General features: G+C 39.9%; 1 protein-coding gene across 2 annotated transcripts in view; it reads right to left on the bottom strand.

Moving 5' to 3' along the window:
- RNF128 (ring finger protein 128) overlaps nucleotides 1-21,828 on the bottom strand; it is a 99,798-nt gene that overhangs the window by 63,628 nt on the left and 14,342 nt on the right. The window contains exon 1 of one of the 2 annotated variants that reach the window (XM_005594284.5): nucleotides 2,238-2,932. The exons of the other annotated variant lie outside the window; for it this stretch is intronic. Within the exon in view, the coding sequence (XP_005594341.3) occupies nucleotides 2,238-2,721 (484 nt within the window). The 5' untranslated portion in view covers nucleotides 2,722-2,932. Of the gene's footprint in view, nucleotides 1-2,237; nucleotides 2,933-21,828 lie in introns of those variants that run through there. 2 annotated transcript variants of the gene reach the window in all.

The raw sequence follows: 21,828 nt of genomic DNA, 5'->3' as shown, positions 1-21,828 counted from the left end.
AAAGTATCAAAATGCTTTTCTGAATGTAGTGTAATTTAGTGATCAATATTTAGGGCTTTATTCCTATATGGTATCCTGAAACACAACAGCCATAATTAGATTCTCAGTGTATTCGTGTCTTCAAATCGACAGTTACACAATCATATATTTGTACATTAATTTTTTGCATCCTGTTAGCATTAACCTATGATAACATTCAGTGACTATTATCAGCTGGGTAGTATATATGTATATTATCCTTAATAATCACAGGAACATAAATATTATCTCCATCTTACAGATGAGGTATCCAAGGCTCAGTAAAGTTAAATAATCCGACCAAGGACACAAAGTTACTGTGTGGTAAATCCAGAATTTTATTCCCAATCTTGACTAAAATGCCTGTGTTTTTCTTAGTACACCATATTGCCTCTCAATAAAGTATAAGTATTATGTATGTAGAGTGCCTGGCACATAGTGGGAGCTCAGCAAAAGTTAATTTTATTGTCTCCTAAAACTATCAGATAAATACCCTTAACAGAAGTAAAAGGAAAATTGTCTAAGTAGGACTCTGTAATTAAATACTCTTCAATTACAAATCATTCATACAAATGAATCTCATTAGAAGACAAAGTCAAACCCTTGCTATTAGACAGTCAACTGAAATATAAAGACTACAAACTTTATTACATCTTTATTATTGATTTTCAGTAACTTCTAAAAGCTACTAATTCATTCTAATCAATGAATTATCGGCCAAGAGAGATACAGTTTCTCCTTTAATCAATATAAAATCTAAAAATCATAGCATTTTAGATCTGAAAGCGATCTAGTTTTGTTTTGTTTTGGTACAAGCTTCTAACTTGGCCGCCACTGCCTATACAACCATTTGACATGTGAGTAACTTGTACACGGTTATAAAGTTGGTAGAGGCAAAGAAGGGGCTAAAAGAACTCAAATCTCCTGAGTTCCAATTCAGTGTTCTTTCCGTTACGCCATCTAGCCACTCAATACAAGTGCTCTCTAGGCAGGTTCAGTCATAAGGTTTTAAGATAAACAGAAAACCTCCAGTAGTCAAATAAGAAGCTTCATCCTTCCAGTGACTCCCAGAAGGCTAATCCTATCAGCTAACCCTTACTGAGAGTGGATGATGTGCTTTACTGCACTAAACTCTTTAAGGCATTATTTAATTTTATCCTCAAGGCAAACTTGTGGATAAGTTTTCTTATTATTCATTCTCATTTAACTGATGAGAGAACCCAGACTGTAAGACTTCAAATAAGTTGCCCAAGGTCACAGGACTAGTAAGCAACAGAGTAGGAATTTAAACCAAGCTCTGACTTGAGGCCCAGCTCTTAAAAACTATGATACACTGCTATTACACGTGTCTCTTCCTTTTTCTCCATTTTTCCCCCTTTGTCCTTTAGAGTCTAGGATAACTATATACATAAGGTATGGATACCTAATCACAAATAGGAAGGTTTCTGGAAGGATAACCAAAGGGGGAAAAATAGTAACCCCACACCATTTCCAAGAATTCAGAACTACCTGGACTATTTTTTTTCTCCAAAGTCTAGGCCTTTGCTATCCTCATGCAGAAACCTCTTCTTTTTCAAGAACGTTAGTCACCTGTTTTGCAACTCAACAACCTAAATCAGATTTTTCAGGAGCAAACAAAAGCACTGATACCAACAGTCACTTGGGACTTGAGACCACTGGGCAGAGAAGAACCCAAGAACTAAGCAAAGTTTCCACCAAAATTGCAATGAGGTTAACAGGACACAGTAGCACAATCTAGTATTTGATACCCAGGAAACATGGAGAGAAAAACACGGAGAGGAGGGGAAAATCTGCTGCCAGTCTGAGGTTGTTAAACAGCAGAGTGAGGAAGAGATTTCCAGGTGATCTTCTCCTCGGTCATTTAAGACCCGATGCCCACCGCCACTTAATCCAAGGCTAGACACCCTTGTGAAAAACCAGGAAAAGGGAACGCAAAGAGCTCAAACAGTCCTCGATTTGCCAGCCTCTGCACCCGGTTTGTCTTACCCTTTTCCACCAGAGAGGCAAATGAAGGATTTTTTCTGCCCAACCCCCAGGCCTGGTGAATTCGGGGAGGACCCTGCCCCACTCCGTGGGGACAGAAAGAGCACCCACTTTCCTTGGGAGCAAGGGGATAGGGCGAGGAGGGCAATGAGGAAAATAAGAGAAACTGGCCATGGCAGAGGTCTGGAGGGGTGCAATCTAGTAGCTGCACTCACCCGGGTGAGACATGGGGATGACCTCATTGCGGGTCCCGGGGAAGTTAAAGATGACGGCTCCAGACGCCCCTCTCTCATAAGCCAGATGAATCTTGTCTGCGAAGGTGCAGCCCCCGCCGCGTTGGATGAGGGCCAACCAAGAGACTTGCACGGTGCTTCCCCAAACCGTGGGCACCGTGAAATTCGTGTGCGGGTTACAGGCGTTAAGCGCCCCGGGCCCGTCGGGCGGTACCAGGACCCCAGACACAGGCTCCAGCGGCGAGTCCTGGCCGTACACGCCCTCCTCGCTCAGCTCCCACACCGTACGGTTCACTCCGGTGTGCGGAACCCGCCAGGACACGTTGAGGTACGCGGTCCACACTGCTTCGGCCCCCCGGGAGCCGGGGGCCTGCGGACTCAGGGCCAGCAGGAAGCACCACGCCAGCAATCTGGAAGAGCCGCAGCCACCGCGGCAGGAGACCCCGGCCCTAGGCGGCGGCCCCATGGCGCGCGCTCCGCAGTTCCCTAGTGCCCCTGGCACGCGCCCTCCTAGCGCTTGGCAGGACCCTGGCCTTGAGCAGGTGCGCACCAGGTGGGGAAGGAATGGAGTGAGACTGGGGAGCTGCGAGCTAGGTCGGAGCCAGGAGGCACGTAGCGTCAGCACACAGGTTGCCGCAGATGCAGCTCCTCGAAGCTCCAGCGCTCTCCGCTACCGCGGCTGCAGCGTCGGGCTCTGGGGCTTTAGCGTGAAGCTCCGCCCAGTCGACTGGGGGTGGAGGTGGCTGGGAGGGAGGAAAGGACACTGCGGGATCCGCCTCTTAAAAGGGTAACAGGATGGAACGATGTTAGAATAGGATCTGAGGCTGTGTGGCCAGGTGTGTCGCGTCGTTTTATAAAAAACGGACAGGCGAGGAACGATAAAGTCCGCAAACATAAAGCTTTCTGGTAGGATTCGAGTCGGTTTTGAATTGCAAGAATACATTTTTCCCTCCTATCATTTGCCTAAAGGACGTTTCGGGCTTACGGTGCCAGAATGTGAAAGTACAGTACTTCTAAAAAGCGCAGATCCAAAAGGTCTGAGTTGTAGTCAAGGGAATTTGGGTAGGGAAAGAATTTGAGTAGAATCAGGCTATTTACTGATCCTCTAGATGGGGGAAGGGCAGGAAAAGCGCGTTGTTACCCTTTCTTACTGACTTCAAATGGCACCTTTCTCTTTCCCTGCTCCTAAGAAGCCTCATACATGTGTATTTCCTTACCGTTACCCTAGGTTTAATGCACCGCATCAGATGCCTCTTCTAAAAGTAATCTTAGTCCTCACAAAAGAATGACTGTTTTCACACACCTCAGAACCAAGCCTTTTTTCTGCATTTTTCACAAACCTGACTTACCCAAGTGGATATTCCTGCGCTATTCATAACCTTAACTACATAATCTTTCTCCATTTCCCACTAACTGAAAGGAGCCTGACTCACCTAGGCGATTCACTCATGGCACTATTACATTATGATTTATCCTTGCTTAAGTATACAATTTTTGTCTACCCTGTCAACTATTACATTTACTACGTGGTTAACAAATGAGCCTTGAATTAAGCTGAATTAATACACCTGGTGTCTGATAGTTACGAATAACTTTTGACCTTGGGGAACTTCCCTGTGCCTCACTCAGTTTCCTCATCGTCTGTAAAAGGGGGATAATAATGGCACCTACCTCACAGAGTTTTCAGATGATTAAATGAGTCAATACATGTAATAAAGCACTTAGAACAATGCTTAGCAATATATAAAAATTACATGTTAAATATTAAAATTATTAAACAGGTTCAGGGACACAATTCTAAAATAATATTAAAGTTGTTAATTTGAGGTAATATCAGAGAAAATGATGTTCAGTATGTTCAGTTTTAGCCACTTTTTCGGTTCAAAGAAATACAATCTACTTTATGCAGCTCAACACTTGTTAAATTTCTGATCAATTACTCCCCTCAATCCCTGGCCCAGCGTTTACTTAATCAATGTTATTTCCAAAGATTAAGCATGGAACAATTCTGTACTTGATACTCTTATGGCTTGAGAGAAACCTAGAGGAAAATTAACATCATATACCAAACAACACCTAGAACATAAATAAACGGGCGATTTTGTGAAACATATACTCTAGGTATTGAAAGGCACTTTAGAGGTCAAAGTGGGTATATGAGACCAATAGCATGGTACCCCCAAATACTGATTGTAATCTCTGAGATAAAAATTACCTATGGGAAAAGTGGGTAGGACCAACCACCTCTAAGAAATGGTACAATTCCAGAAATTGTCTGATTTTGCTGGTGAAGAGCATTCAAAATTCAATCAATATTACCTGAATGACAGTCAAATATATTGTACTTTGAAGAGACAACGTGTTCAAAAGAAAGAAGATATTTTATAGCTACAAAAATGAAGTTCAGAGAGACATTTATTAATGTTTATCCATTCATTACTTTCTCAAATATTTGTTGTACATCTGCCATAAGCCATTGGCTGAGCATTTTGGTATAAAATCAAATAAGACATCAACTCTCCTATCAAGAAGCTCATAAATTAGTTTTGATGAGAAGGACAAGTAAGATGATAAGTGCAGTATAGAGTGACATATGTATATAGTGTAAGCACTATGATGGAGATATGACAGGGTAGTAGTGGATAACAGACAAGCACCTAACCCAGACTGGGAAGTAAGGAAAAGCTTCCCAGAGGAGGTTACACCTGGGCTGAGTTTGAGAGGGTTAACTTTTCTAGGCAGAAAACAACACAAGGAAAGGCATTGAAATATGAAAAAGAAATGTTAGGAAGCTGCAATTACTATAGGCCCAGTAAATGCAAAATGGTTGGAGCCTAAAGTAACAGAGGGACGGTGGTAACAGATCGTGTTGGAGAGGTACATGAGGGTCAGTTCTTGAGAGTCCTTTGGGTAAAGCTAGGGAGTTTAGACTTTATCCAAAAACAAGGAGTAATATAATTAGGGTTTAATCAGGGAGTAACAGAATCAGATCTGAAGTTTAGAGATCCTTCTCTGTGAATAATAGATTGGAGGGAATAAGAATAGCAGCAGGGAGCCCATACAGAAGATGGTTGGCAGTGCTACAGGTGAGAGATGAAGGTGGCTTGGATAGACAGGTAGTGGACATGAAGAGAAGTGGGCAGAATGGGAATGTTCTTTGGAGGTAGAATCAACAGGACTTGGTTTGGGGGATGAAAGAGAAGGAGGAGTTAGAAATTACTCTGAGGTTTTTGACTTGGAAGACTAGATGACATTCAATCAGGGAGTATAGGAGGAGGGTTTTAAATGTATAGAATGGGTAGAAGGAGAGATGACTTCACTTTAGATGTGTTGATTTTGAGGTGCCTATAATGTAACCAGGCAGAACTGCGTGATAGGCAGTTGAGTTTCTGATTACTGAACACCTGCTAAGTGCAAAGTATGGGAGAGACAGGGGTGTAGAGAGACAAAAGAAACAGTCCTTGCCCTCAATGAGCTCATGGTCTAGTAAGACAGTCAGAGAGATAATCAATAACAGTACAGTGTAATACATGTTATGACCGAGAAAAGTATAAGGTGCTAGGGCAACACGGGTGTGACTGAGTCTTTAAGTACAAATGGAGTGACCCAAGCAAAGAGAGTAAGGATTTTCAGGCATAGGCAAGAGTGTATTATATGAGAACTCCAAAGAACATTCAGGGAACTAGCATTCAGTAGTTTGGTATGGTTGGGATGTAAAGTTGCAATATATATATATTTGAGACGGAGTTTTGCTCTTGTTGCCCAGGCTGGAGTGCAATGGCATGATCTTGGCTCACTGCAACCTCTGCCTCCCAGGTTTAAGTGATTCTCCTGCTTCAGCCTCCCAGGTAGCTGGGATTACAGGTGTGTGCCACCATGCCCAGCTAATTTTTGTATTTTTAGTAGAGACGGTGTTTCACCATGTTGGCCAGGCTGGTCTCGAATTCCTGACCTCATGATCCTCCTGCCTTGGCCTCCCAAAGTCCTGGGATTACAGGCGTGAGCCACTGGCCTGGCCAGAAAATTATATTAAAGAGTATGGACTCAATATGCATGCACATGTATATACATATACATAAAGCAAATATGGCAAGATGACAACAAGTGATAAATCTAAATGGTAGGTATATGGGTGCTCATTGTACTTTCTTTTTCCAACTTTTTTTATACAGTATTTTAAACATTTTGTAATAATAAGTTTAAAATTGTGAATTTCTATTGAAGTCAATGGAGCAAATGAATGGTATGATCAGATTTGAACTTAAAGAGATCATATGGATTGTATGAGGACAAGACTGATGAAAAAGAGACTAGTGAGGAGGCCAATATCTCCAGAACTATTCTGGAGTTCTAGACAATTGTGGAATGGAGGTATCAGACTACCATAGCTTGATAATGTGAGTCATTAAAATCATCCTATGAACTCCCCTTGCTCTGAGTTCATCCTCACCAAGCAACCCTACTTATTATCAGTTAGCTCCTCATGTAAATATGCCTACAGGGAGATAATGTACTGATTAGCAAACACTGGTATCTGGTCCACTTGGAAGTTGTACTTCTCATTATAAATTAATCAGTTGGCATTCTGGCTTATATATTGGTCTCTTGTGAATTTGGTTAAGTGTGAGTCAGTCCCCAGGAACCCAGTCTCTGGTTATATTACCAATCAAATTTCCAGGCTTACAAAGGTAAGAACCAGATTGTAGATCATGACTGCAACAAAATCCTTCCACTCTATGAAGACTTGCCTGGGTAACCCACTGGCTTTCCCCAACCATATTCCTCTATTTCACTGTAAGTTATTTTCTAACTATAACAGTGCCTTGCTACCAAGAGTGAGGTCTGTTGATCAGGAGCATCAGCATCATCAGGGAGCTGGTTAGAAACGCAGAATCACAGGTTCCACCCAGACTAACTGACTCGGAATCTGTCTTTGAATATGATCCTCAGGGGATCTGCATGTACATATGTTTGAGGAGCCCTAGGGTAGACTAGAGTATTCCTGACAGGTAGCTAGCATCCAGCATCTGCTTGAGAACTCCCACTGTCAGAGCTCACTACCTCACAAAGCATCCCATCCTGAGTAAGACTATACTTTTCTTGCTGGGAAGTTAATGTAAGTATAGTTTGAGCCTGTTTCAGTCCTTCTTCTTCTTTCCACCCTCCCCTTCCAAACCCAGGCCCCCAGAGTTTCCATGCTACTACATGGCCATGTCACTACTCCACCAGGGCCTTTTCTCTGAGCAGTCCCCCTATACCAGACTTCACCTTGTATCTGACAAACCAAATTTACTAGTCCCAAATATATTCCCTCGGAGTCCTACTCTCCCTAAGACTAATAACAGCTACTGTTCATTAGCATTTACTATATGTTTTATATGCATTATCTCATTTAATCTTCCCAAGTATCTACTATTAACCCCAGTTTTACAGAAGGGAAAACTGGCCCAGAGAGAATTACAGCAACCTGCCAAAACGCATATAGCTAGGAACAGAAGAAGGATTCCAATGCCGTTCTGACTCAAGTATTAATAGCTGATAATGAGTTAACTATTTTCCCTCTGGAGAACGCCATTCGCATTTGGATGTTGCTTTATACCGAAAAGAGAAAGTTCAAGTGAAATGTCTCTTGTATGCGTTTCAGGCACTGTGACCATTAAGGAAGATATATATGGGCCAGGAGCCTTTCTGAATTCTTCAAATCCTACCACAAAGGCCTACCCTGCCAAATATTTGTATCAGCAATACTAAACTGAAAGCTGCCCTGAGCACTTCACTATCTAATGATGAACTGATAAGCAGAGCAGCATCCTGCAGGAGCAACAGTAGGGAACCATTGTGGCAGATTTAGTTTCCCATCACACTGTCTCTATAGAGATGTTGAGGTGGACGATAGTGTTCAGGCTTTAATATGTTTGCAAGAAATGAGACATTACATCTGGCTTCTCACCATTAAATGAATGGCAAAGCACAACTTGGGACAAACAGTATCCTGGCATCTAAGTGATGCTGGATACACAGCTCGACAACATAGGTATAGAGAATGTGTAGACAGGGATGACAATAAATCTCCACTCCAGGCAGCTGCTCTGTGGATAGCAAGAAGAAAATAGTGGGTGTATGGAGAGAAGCAGCAGCCAACAAAACAAAACGAAAAGCCAAAGCATGATGCCAACAGCATACTTCCAAATAACATAATGTCACTTGCAAATGAAGACTAAGCCTCAGTCAGCTCAAGTTAGTATATAGCCATTAGGAAACAGGGGATTTTTTTTTAAAGCAAAGCTTTCATGCACCCAAAGAAAGGGCAGAATTACAGAGAGTGGCTTTACAAACAGTAGATACGCTATATCTAAAACTAAGAACAATCTTTTCATATCCATAACTTCAAAAACTACCATTGAGATCCTACTATGGGCCAGGTACTTTACATATATTAATGATATCATTTGATTTTCACAACAGGCAATGATATCCTATTATAATTTACATTTTTTTCAGATGAGGAAAATGAGACTCAGAAAAATGAAGTATCTTGCTGAAGGTCACACGGCTGGTAGGCGGTGGAGTTGGAATTCACACGGGTATATATGACTCCAAATTCCATGTTGTTTTCATTCTGCTGTACTACCTCTACACATACATAGGGAGAATATTATTACAAGGTGGAAAAAATGGGTGTTTGTCAGCCACACATTTTACCATGCTAAGAACCCCCTCACCAGAATCCTGCTGAGCAGCCCCAGAAATCCTAGATAACAGAGATTATGAGGCCGGGTGTGGTGGCTCATGCCTGTAATCCCAGCATTTTGAGAGGCTGAGGCAGGAGAGTTGCTTGAGTCCAGGAGTTTGAGACCAGCCTGGGCAACACAGCGAGACCCTGTCTCTACAAAAAATAAAAAATATATATTTTTAAATAAGAAAGAAAGAAATTGTGTTGGTGGAGGGCATTGCAGAAACCTGAGCTAAACTGTATGCACTTGATTGCTACTGGGAGATCAAATTAGCTATCTTGAGTTTAGGGAGGTGATTGAGAGGATCACAGATTGCTGAGAAGGAGAGAGACAAAGAGTGGGGAAAGTCCCAAGGTATGGGGGCAAGTTGAGCAAGGGAGGTGCTGGAAGGAACTATGGAGATGAGTGGTCTTTACTCCCCATTCTGGTATTGGGCAAACCTACTTGGGAAACATCTCGTCTCATGCAGTCTCCTATCTTTCCTTTTCAGGTTTCCAATAAGGTGAAGATTCTAAAAGAATTAAACCTGTGACCACAAGAGAATTTCTGTATATCTTATTAAAGAAAGAAAAACAATTATTTGGGGAAAGTGGGAGAGGAAAATGTTTTTAATGAACTATGCCCTGCAAATATGACCACATATTTGAGGTTCATTTCCAATCCCTTCATCAGATCCAGTATGACACTTAGTATACTAGATCCACAGAATTCCCCCCATTTTAGTCTCTGTTCCTATTTTTAACTCTGCTGTTAACTGGTTATGTGACATTGAGGGAGTCTCTGTTTCTTCTTTCTCAACTAAAATAGCAATACCAGTGACAAAAAATTGAACAGATATATTTTGAATCACTTAATATTCCATTAGATGAAAACCTAACAAATCAGATAGCATATCTAAAACAAATATCTGTGATCTTGCCATTGCTTAGGACAAATGAGAGAAGAGCTATAGAAGGAAGTGGACCTCTCAGGCATGGATAAAATCAGCTTGGTAAATTAGGGAGAAATTAAGTTATTAAAAGTGCCCATGGTCAGGTGCAGTGGCTCACGCCTGTAATCCCAGCACTTTGGGAGACTGAGGCAAGTGGATCACCTGAGATCAGGAGTTGGAGACCAGCCTGGCCAACATGGCGAAACCCCATTTCTACTAAAAATACAAAAATTAGCTGAGTATGGTGGAGCACACCTGTAATCCCAGGTACTCGAGAGGCTAAGACAGGAGAATCACTTGAACCCAGGGGATGGAGGTTGAAGTGAGTTGAGATCATGCCACTGTACTCCAGCCAGGGCAACAGAGAGAGACTCTGTTTCAAAAAACAAAACAAAACAAAACAAATGCTCATGGGCAGTAATTTTATTAAATCTACAGGCAATGGGATTCTTTTCTGATAAAAACCTAATTTGATAATTTCTAGTAAGGCTGGGGCTCCTGAAAAAACAATTTATGAATAAATATCCTTCTATTGTATGTAATCACAATCACGTACTAAGCTAAGACTTACCCATTAGAAGTTAAAGTCTTCATGAGTGTGGGCAAAGGCCGCCTTTGTTTCCAAGGGGCAAAGTCACAAATTCGCAGCTGCCAACTATATGCATTAGGATTAGTGGCAGCTGCCCAGGACTCAAACTTGATCAATAACTCGGAGTAAACAAGTATCTGGCAATAAGTGACCAGGTGCTAGCACGTAGTTGGGACAACTGAAATTGGCTGCCTTGCCACTCATGATTCACACAGTAATTAAGTTCTGTCATACCAGAATTAGACAAGTGTTATGGGTATGTTGGTAGCAGGAAACAGGCAAGGAACAAGCAGGCCTTCAACAATAAGGTATTTTATGGCTACAAAAATGACTTTGGTTTTGACTTCACCACAAATCATGCAATATAAAGTACAAGAACTTTAATGGGGAAAAATACTAATGGGAACATCAAAAGGAAAAAAATAATGTCCAGATGCATTGAATCAGAGCACACCCTGGCATCTATAAAATCACATTACCCTTAGCCAACAATCTTCCAATTAGCTGGGGGGTGGAGGGAGGTACTTTTTTCTAAGCTGTCTCTGTGCAACTTTGGGAGCAGATAACATCAAAATATTTTATCTTCTTCATAGTAAACTAGTTCAGACACAGAAATCTGTGACTGCTGAATATTCTGAATGTTGTCAAATCTAGAGCCACAGAAAGTCTTTTATCAGAGGCAATGAAGTGGCTCAGCAATGTTTGCTTTTTGAGAGGGGAAAAAGAGGGAAGAAATAGAAACCCTGAAGCTCTTGTTTGTTTGAAGAAGAGGCTCATTAAGTTTACCTTCAATGATCCCACTAGTTCGCTAAATGTCTTAGTTTTCTTAGGTGATGATGGAGGTATTTAGAGACCTGATGAGAGGATATGTTTGGCCTCTGTACGGTGTTTAGGGCATAGCTCCCTCCTGGTTTTAGGGCCTTCTATTGATTAGATTTAAAACAGAATAAAAACTCTTCAGTACACACATTCCAGTAAGCAGGCTAACATGTCAGTGCTTTCAATATGCCCCATGTATGGCATTTTAGGTAGAGGTTTCCAAGTTATAAGACAGAGGCAATAATCAATTGCTTAAGAGCAGTCTACTAAAGAGTAGATTTATACTACCTGCTATCATCCTGTTTGCAACAGGATCTTACCCTTGTCACTCATTGCAAGTTGTAATAGGCAGCAGTGAATAAGCAAAGAACAGACTTTCAATAAAACAGTATTGCTAGGGGAAAATGTGCTAGACTAATCCCACTTAATCTCTACATTAAGTATACAAATTAAGGAATAAAACATTTTTATCAACCTTAACCCCCTGGGATTTCTAACATAAAATTGTAAGCAATAACTATCGTTGGGCATAGAGGAATTACAATTTTCTATTTTGGAGTTTCAGTGATTTAAAATAAAATTCATCCACTCTATTCATTAGAAAAAACATTTTTAGAGCTTCTGCTGTCTACAAAGTCCTACAAATTTGCTGGGGAAGATAAAAAGATGAATGTGACTAGGTCCCACCATTAAAGATCTCAGTTTACTGGGAGTAAACTGTATCAAGAAAAGATCTGCGGGTCCTCTCTTTGTTTTTACTTAAACGTATCTAGATTATCAGCAATAATAAGCTTTAATTGAAAGTGTAGTCTGATCTCAATTGTCTACTACTGGAGAAGAGAAGTGATATTAAATTTTTTAGACTATTGTAAATAGCCTTCTAATTGATTTTAGTCTCTTCCCTATTCCAAATCATCCTTCATATTATAGCCAAATTATGCTTTCTAAAACCTAGGTATGATTATGTCACTTTTCATTGCATATTGAATAAAATATAAATTTCTTTTTCTTTTTCTTTTTCTTTTTTTTGAGACAGAGTCTCACTCTGTTGCCCAGGCTGGAGTGCAGTGACGCAATCTCGGCTCACTGCAAGCTCCACCTCCTGGATTCACACCATTCTCCTGCCTCAGCCTCCCTAGTAGCTGGGACTACAGGCACCCGCCACCACGCCCGGCTAATTTTTTTGTATTTTTAGTAGAGATGGGGTTTCACGGTGTTAGTCAGGATGGTCTCGATCTCCTGACCTCGTGATCCGCCCGCCTCGGCCTCCCAAAATGCTGGGATTACAGGTGTGAGCCACCATGCCCAGCAATATATAAATTTCTTAACTTGGAATTCTAGACCTTCAACAATCTAAGTCAATCTGACCACTTCCTCCTTTACCTCTTCACTGTATTTTACACATACTTACAATATATATAGCATCTTTCATACTATATTGCATTTATTTGCTTACATGCCTATCTCCTTCATTAGAGACAGTTTCTTGAGAGAAGGGACCATGTATCTTCTTTGTAGCCACAGATCTTACTTTGGCACATCACTTGAAGAGCAAGTAAATGATTGGGCAAGAAGAGCGAGTAAAAGAATTTGAGGGCAGGCTATCTAATTTGCTGCCTAGCTGGTATGATTTTTTCCTAACATTTTTGTTAAGGTATAATTTACATAGAGTAAAATTCACCCTTTATAGTATATGTTTATATAAGTTTTTACAAATACATACAGTCATTTAACCGCTACCACCACAATCAAGATATGGAACGGTTTCATTACCACAAAAACTCCCTCATGCTATGCCTTTATAGTCAAAATCCCCTCCCACTTTTAATCCCTGGTAACTACTCACTTGTTTTCTTTCCCTGTGATTTTTGCCTTTTCTGGATTGTCATATACATGTAGCCTTTTATGTCTGACTTCTTTCACTTAGCAAAATGCAGTTGAGATTCATCCATGTTATTGCATTGGCGTGGCATTTAAACAAAAGAGTGGTCAGAAAGATAAGTGCTGTGAGGAAGTACAAAGTCTTGTGCTAGAATAGAGGCAGGAATGTTTGCTTCTGACTCAGGGAAGTAGGGGCTGTTTCATGAAGAAAGTAACATCTGAGCAAGGCCTTGAGGGATAGGTGGGATAGGATTTTGATAGACACAAATGGTGAGGGAAGGTATTTCAGTAAAAGATACAGCGGTAACAAAAGCTCAGTCAGGACAGAGCAGAGCGGATTTGGAAAACAGTATTTTCATTTGGTTAGAGTACAAGAGGAGGAGTAGTGGGAGATTGGGCAGAAAAGGTAGGTTAGGGCTTTGTTGACCTTGAATGACATATTTTGGAGTTGGTCTTGATTCACTGGGCAGTGGACTGTCATTGTAGGCTTTTTATTCAATCTTTTTTATACGGAGAAGAGTAGGTTAGCCTGCAGGTAATTCTGTTGCCCTGCCTGAACTGTAGTAGACAGCTCTCTGTCCAGGTGAGTATACAACTTGGACTCCTAAAACAAGGCAACAAACTACATCTAACTATATCCAAAGCATACCAAGGACATAAAATATCTGCACTACAGATACTTGTTAGAAAATGCATTCATGAAATTATTGAATCCGATACCTGCCAAAAACTCTCTTTTATCTCCAGTTGTATTCTCTCAATTCTGTCTACAGTCAAGGTATCAGAAAGGCAAGTGTTGTTCCTGATCCTATTTTCCTAGTCCTCCACAAAAACATCTTCACTGGGGTAAGTAAGAGTTAATGTTAGGGCATCTGTCTTAGCAGATAGCCAATTAAAAAAATCCCCATTGAACAGCATTTCATTCTTTTGTAAAACCATATTATCCACTGATTACTTGAATTCCCATGTAAAAAGAACTTTTTCCTATTTTGGATGCTTGTGTCTGATTATAAAAGACATGAATAAACATTTCACCAAAGAGGAAATACAAATGGAAAATAAGCATATGAAAAGATGTTAAATGTCATTAGCCATTAGGGCTATGCAAATGAAAATCACAATGTGATATCACTGCATACCTACCAGAAAGGCTAAAATTAAAAAAAAAATGTGTCTACACCAAATGTTGTCAAGGATGTGGAGGAACTGGATCATACGTACATTTTTTTTGGTGGGAATGTGAAATGGCATGGCCAATCTGGAAAACAGTCTGGCAGTTTCTTATAAAACTAACATCCAACTTACCAATTTCAGTCGTGGACCTTTATCTCAGAAAAATGAAAAATTACTTTCACAAAAACCCGTTCACAAATTTTCACAGCAGCTTCATTCATAATTGCCAAATCTTGGAAACAACCCAAATATCCTTCAGTGAGTGAATGGTAAAACAAACTGTGGTACATCTATACCATGGAATATCACTCAGCAATAGAAAGAAAGGAGATATTAATATATGCAACAATCTGGATGAATCTCCCAAGAATTATACTGAATGAAAAAAAGCCAATCCCAAAAAGTTTACGTACAATAAAATTCAATTTATACAACATTTTTTGACATGATAAAATTATATTAATAGCAGATTAGTGGTTGCCCAGAGTTAATAAGGGGTTATGGGGTGGAGGTCCTTTTGGCTATAAAGGGACAATACGAGGGAGCTCTGTTGCAATGGAATTGTTCTAAATCTTAACTGTGGTGATAGTCACATGAACCTACACATGTGATAAAATTGTGTAGAACATGCATATAATTGCATGTAAAATTAGTGAAATTCGAATAAGGTGGGTGGATTGTATCAACTTCAATTTCCTGGTTGTGATATTGTACTATTGTTATACAAGGTGATACCACTGGGGAAACTAGGTAAAGGGATGAAGGGTATACAGGATCTATTTCTTACAACTGCATGTAAATCTACATTTTTAAAAAATAAAAAGCTTTTTTTTTTTAAAAAAATAAAAAGCTTTTTTTTTTTTTTTTTTAAAAAAAGAGGAATACATGTTGATTGTAGAATTGTATAATGCATTATTTGAATTCAACTTTAGGAAATTATTAGTTTTGTTGAAGATTTTGCATATTTTCTTAAAACATAAAAAAAAAATCACTGTGTTTCTAGTTTTAACTTTGTGTCAGGAAACATAAAGCCCATATTGCTTATGCTATAGCAGTTTTATTTTTTTATTTTTTTATTTTTTGAGATGGAGTCTCACTTTGTGGCCCAGGCTGGATTGGAGTGCAGTGGTGCGATCTCGGCTCACTGCAGGCTCTGCTTCCTGGGTTCACGCCATTCTCCTGCCTCAGCTTCCCGAGTAGCTGGGACTACAGGCGCCTGCCACCACGCCCGGCTAATTTTTTGTAGTTTTAGTAGAGATGGGGTTTCACCGTGTTAGCCAGGATGGTCTCGATCTCCTGATCTCGTGATCCGCCCGCCTCGGCCTCCCAAAGTGCTGGGATTATAGGGTTGAGCCACTGCGCCCCACCCTGCTATAGTAGTTCTTAACCTTTCTGAGGTCAGAGTTACCTCTGAAAATTTGATGAAACCTAGGTACAAAGTAAATCAACACACACAATTTTATGCACAATTTCAAGGAGTTGTATGGACCTTATGAAAGTTATCCAACGACCCCATGTTCATGTTCATATACTGTTCAATATGGTAGTCAATAGGCTTATGTGGTTATTTACATTTTTTATATTAAAAATTCAGTTTTTCAGTTGCATTAACTATATTTCAAGCACTCAGTAGCCACAGATGGCTCGTGGCTGCATAGTCAACACAGAAATAGAATTCTGTATAATTGTAAAATGTTCTGTTGGACAGCATTGCTCTAGAACATTCGGAATAAGGTTTGCTTTTAATTAATTTTTTGAGACCGAGTCTCACTCTCTTGCCCAGGCTGAAGTGCAGTGGTTGATCTCGGCTCACTGCAACCTCCATCTCGCGGGCTCAAGCGATCCTCCAACCTGTCTCCGGAGTAGCTGGGACTACGGGCTGCGCCACCACGCCCTACTAATTTTTGTATTTTTAGTAGAGACGGGGTTTCGCCCTGTTGGCCAGGTTGGTCTCCAACTCCTGGGCTCAAGCAATCCACCCGCCTGGGCTTCCCAAAGTGCTGGGATTACGCGTGTGAGTCACCCCACCTGGCTGAGATTTGCTTGTATTTTTGTTGTTGTTGTTGTTAACTTCATCAGGCTGGGGACAGCGGCTCACACCTGTAATCCCAGCACTTCGGGTGCCCAAGGCGGCGGGTGGGGGATCACTTGAACTCCGGAGTTCGAGACCAGCCTGGCCAACATGGTGAAATCCCGTCTCTAATAAAAATACAAAAATTAGAGGGGCGAGGTCGCAGGTACCTGCAGCCCCAGCTACTGGGGAGGCTGAGGCGGGAGAATCGTTTGAACCCAGGAGGCAGAGATTGCAGTGAGCCCAGAGAGTGCCCCTGCACTCCAGCCTGGGCCACAGAGTGATACTCCGTCTCAAAAAAAAAAAAAAAAAAGAGTAAGTTTATCTACTTAATAACTTCAAGAATATTAGGAGGTAGTCAAGACTCCGGCTTATCTACATAACACCAAAACAATTGGCTAAAAGTGGAATGTTCAGTGACTTTGTTCAAATAGTATATCTTTTATTTTAGTAAACATATACGATACTAACTGTGGCAAAGGATTATTAAAATAGCCCTTTTACTTAACTTTTAACTCAGTTAAGAGGGAAGAGCAAAATTTTAAATCTATGATGGGAAAAATAGCTGAGTTTAGTAACGTTTTAAATGTGTAGGCAGAAAAAACGTGGAGAAGGCGTAAGGGAACTTGTGTCTTGCAAAAAGTAGTGTTCTGGTTCATTGTAGTTTTTCAGATATTTAGGAATAGAAGGTGCTCTTGCTCAAAGTTTTAGTGATTTATCAAAGCTCTAATGATCTTTCTCTTAGAAGAATTATACTTTTAAAGCATTAACAATAATCTTGCTTTACTAGCTTTCTTCTTGAGATATTAAAATTAACTTTTTCTTTTTTGAATTGAATTTCATTTTCCACCTAAAGCAATGTATAGTTTTCGCAGAGTTGCTGCTTATTAGTCCTTAAAAAGGAATTGAGTCAGTTACAGATATCAGTAGATGGGAAGCAGTGATGTAGATGATACAAAGGAGCAGATAATAAAAAGACACTCGAAGTTGGCTTTGAAATGCATTTTTCAGCACATTTTCATCTTCTGTTTTATGCAGGCATTCTCTTCAGACCTATAAAGAGGTGACTCTGAAGTATGTTGAGTGATCAAAGAAAGTTAGCCTGAAATTTAAACATCACCGGTGGGCTAGCCACATGCAGGTAATTACATTAATGGCAAAACTTAGCATATTTGTATTCTGTATGTCACCTTACTCCCACGAGCATGTAGCCACTAAAGAGATTCTATGAACTTACTGACCTTACTCATTCTGGGAATTTATTCCCATCTTCAAGATGCTTAGTTTTAAAATAATCAATTAGATTGATTTTTGTTTTATTTAAATCTATTTGGATGACCTTGGCTGAGTGTCTTGGTGTTCTCATAATTGAAGCAGTTGCCATATGGTGTCAGAAGACATTGGAAATTTGATTTCAGATGTCAGTATAACAAGTTACCCAAACCTTCACGTCCTGCACATGTATCCTGGAACTTAAAATAAAATAAAATTTAAAAAATATGGAAAAAAAATATGCTTGAGAGAAGTACTGAAGTGTTTGAATTAGCCATGAAAATGCTCAACATGCCCTCTGTTGGGCCTTTGTTTTATAAGGTTGGAACAAAAAATGCTGTGTCATCCATTGTACAGTGGGTTGAGAAAAGGAATTCCACTGTAACTATGATATGCAATGAATAAATCCTAAATACAAATTCACAGATTTTTCTGGTATGGATAAGTCTGGCTCACTTAGCTAGTTTCAAAAGGAAGATTTAAAAAACCATCTAGATCCAAATAAATGAAAACTTTGTTACGTGCTTAGGAACTCTCCTGTGTTTTATGAAACAAAATGGCCTTACTGTCTGGTGATTGCTCCATAAATATGTAAACCAACTAAATAATTCTACCATCCACAAGAAGATATCTGTGAAGGGGTGGATAATAATTCCAGATTTTTGCAGGGTTTGCAAAAGTGAATTTCCACTCCAACCCTCCACTCCCATGGGGCTAGGCGGTGGGTAGGTGGGGAGAAAGCCTGGCTCCTATAAATAAGCACATCTTCCTATAAATTAAGTGGGTGTTTTGAAAAATGAGGAATTAGATTTGATGTTTTTTTTTAGCAAAAATTATTTTTATATTTGCTGTAGATCAAAATATTTTTCAACATCCTGTGTGGCAAAGTAGCAAATACTCAGCAAGTATTTTCCCACCAACTTCCTTCACAGTCAAATGGGGTTGTGCACAGTTCAACTGCATACATTGTACACATATAAGTCACATTTTAGTTGACCACATATTTCTGCTTATAGCTTCAGAAGAGGCAAATCATGAAACTAGTCTAAGCCTAGAGAGACTATTATTTCTAAATAAAATTGGCCAGAATATAGTTGGCTATTTTCTTTGTGAATTTTTCCCTAAGGCACCCAGATCAGCTTTTTTTTTTTTTTTTGACAGACTCTCATCCAGACTGGAGTGCAGTGGCACCAACTCGGCTTACTGCAACCTCTGCCTCCTGGGTTCAAGCAATTCTCCTGCTTCAGCCTCCCCAGTAGCTGGGATTACAGGCACCTGCCACCATGCCCTGCTAATTTTTGTATTTCAGTAGAGACAGGGTTTCCCCTTGTTGGCTAGGTTGGTCTCAAACCCCTGACCTCAAGTGATCTGCCCACCTCAGCCTCCCAAAGTGCTGGGATTACAGGCGTGATTCACAGTGCCCGGCCAGATCACTTTTCATATCCCTGAAACTCCAAAAGGTTTTAATTTTATCAAACTGAAAGTTCTTCTGGCTCATTTAAGTCAATATCCTCAATAAATTGTAGTTCTCTGAGTTTCCTAATACCTTATCCATAATTGCTTATATCATTTTAACAGAATATATAATAACAGGTGCAAAAGTAGTGCTTGGAGGACTAGAAATTTGCCTTTTGTTGTGTATATCTTCACTGCTTTCCTTTTGTTCATAACAAATTCTAGTGGTATATCAAAGACAAGGGTGAAACTGACTCAGGGTCAGGAAAACAACCATATTAAAGGAATTGAGATTATCTATGTTTTTCATAGTTCAGTAGAAATGGTACTTTACTGCTTAGCTTCTCAGGAATCAGAACACAATTTATGCAGTAATTAAAATTTATATGAAAGTAAATTTAGGACATTGGAGTGTTTGTTCATTTTCGCCATTTTGTTTGGCTGAAGGTAAAAGCCTTATATTACCCTTCTATTCTGAGTAATATTTTCTTTCCCTAAAGTACAAATAGAACATGTGATTGAGGAAGCCTTTCAAAAAAATATAGACTATCTCCAAGATCTTACTGTAGGGAAAGAAAAATATTCCCATAAGAAGTTAAAACAGGCTGGGCACAGTGGCTCACACCTGTAATCCCAGCACTTTGGGAGGCCGAGGCAGTGGGATCACCTGAGGTCGAGAGTTCGAGATCAGCCTGACCAACATGGAGAAACCCCGTCTCTACTAAAAATACAAAATTAGTCGGTCATGGTGGCACCTGCCTGTAATCCCAGCTACTCGGGAGACTGAGGCAGGAGAATCGCTTGAACCCGGGAGGCAGAAGTTGCGGTGAGCCAAAATCGGGCCATTGCACTCCAGCCTGGGCAACAAGAGCGAAACTCCATCTAAAAAAAAAAAGAAGTTATAACAGAAAAATGAAAAATGTTCCACATAAATACAAAACAACACAAAAACCACCATAGCTTCATATTATAAAAATGTAATTACATTTAAAGGGCACAGTTCAGTGAAATGAAAGCCTAAAGTAGAAGATTCGTAACATATTATTGCTTGAAGGAGACATGTTTTATCAATATTTATCACTTTGCTAACATTTTAGGTATTTATAGAGTAAGGATTAATGGGCTGTGGACATCTATTTCTTCAGAGAAGCATTAATAGGATATCCAATAATTTAAACAATATCCACAAATGAGCAATGGGGGTATTCTTTTAGATATAACTTTTTTCAGTGTCGGAAGTACAGTCTGAGCATACAAAATGAAGGAAATAGAACCCTACTTTCACTATGAAATTATTTTGCAATTAGAGTCAAACTATACTAATAAAACTTGCTTGAAGTAGGCAAATTCTATAATTGGAATTATAGAATATAGTAGTATTTTATTATTTTGGAGAATGGTTAGTACTCATTCCATGATAAAGGAAATTCATACTGTATATAAGTTCTGCACTGGGAACCTTGCACAAAAAAAACCCCACAATTTTTCTAATGCTTTAGGAAGTATTCATTTGCATAAAAGCAACTGAACTATTAATTCAAATCATTTACGTTGTTCTTTGAAGCAGATTTCTATATTTCATTAGCTTTGATTACGTTACCATATAGCCTTAAAACAGGCATTTTATGTATTTTTATTTTTATTTTTTATTTATTTATTTTTTTTTTTTGAGACGGAGTCTTGCTCTGTCGCCCAGGCTGGAGTGCAGTGGCCGGATCTCAGCTCACTGCAAGCTCTGCCTCCCGGGTTTACGCCATTCTCCTGCCTCGGCCTCCCGAGTAGCTGGGACTACAGGCGCCCGCCACCTCGCCCGGCTAGTTTTTTTTTTTTTTGTATTTTTTAGTAGAGACGGGGTTTCACCGTGTTCGCCAGGATGGTCTCGATCTCCTGACCTCGTGATCCGCCCGCCTCGGCCTCCCAAAGTGCTGGGATTACAGGCTTGAGCCACCGCGCCCGGCCCTGTATTTTTAAATATATCCTTCCATTGTTAAGAAAACTGCTGTCAGGTAGGCCTTCCTCTTAAAGATTTTTAAAAATACAAAATGCAGCTTTATTATTTTCAAGTGATATAATAACACAAATGAATTGCTACTAAAACGATGCCAAAGAGAAGCACTGCTGGATCTGCTTTATTGAATAGGCAAAGATTGTTTGCAGGAAACAGTTGCTTCTACATACTACTTAAAAGAGTTTCTATTCTCTGAAGGCACTTAATAATCTCCTCAGTCCTCTAAGCGCTAACCCCGCAATTTAAACTTAGATTAAACACTGGTGAGAATTAATGAGGTTTTTAATACTCTACTCAAATTCACATCGTATGATGGAGATCACTACATCTACAATAGCTTATGTAGATAAGTAGAGAGTAATGTTAACTAATTCCACAATATTGTGCAGTGAAATAAGATCTGAACTGGAATCTGGTTCCTTCACTCCATGACCCTGTGTGGGTGTAAGCACTTTATGTAGCTGTGTGAATCACTGTTGGTAATCTAGGCAGTTCCTACTGCCAGAGCTTTATATAGAAACAGTCTCACAAAGAAGTCATGTCTCCAACTGCCAGCTAAAGATGAGACATCAAATAGCTGTGGGGAGAGCAGACCGAGATTAAAAGAACATTCTGTTAAGAGTCAGCATGGTGTTATTAA

The sequence above is a fragment of the Macaca fascicularis genome, chromosome X, assembly GCF_037993035.2.
Source record: "Macaca fascicularis isolate 582-1 chromosome X, T2T-MFA8v1.1".
Taxonomy (NCBI): Eukaryota; Metazoa; Chordata; class Mammalia; order Primates; family Cercopithecidae; genus Macaca; species Macaca fascicularis.
This window is presented reverse-complemented; position numbering and strand designations above follow the sequence as displayed.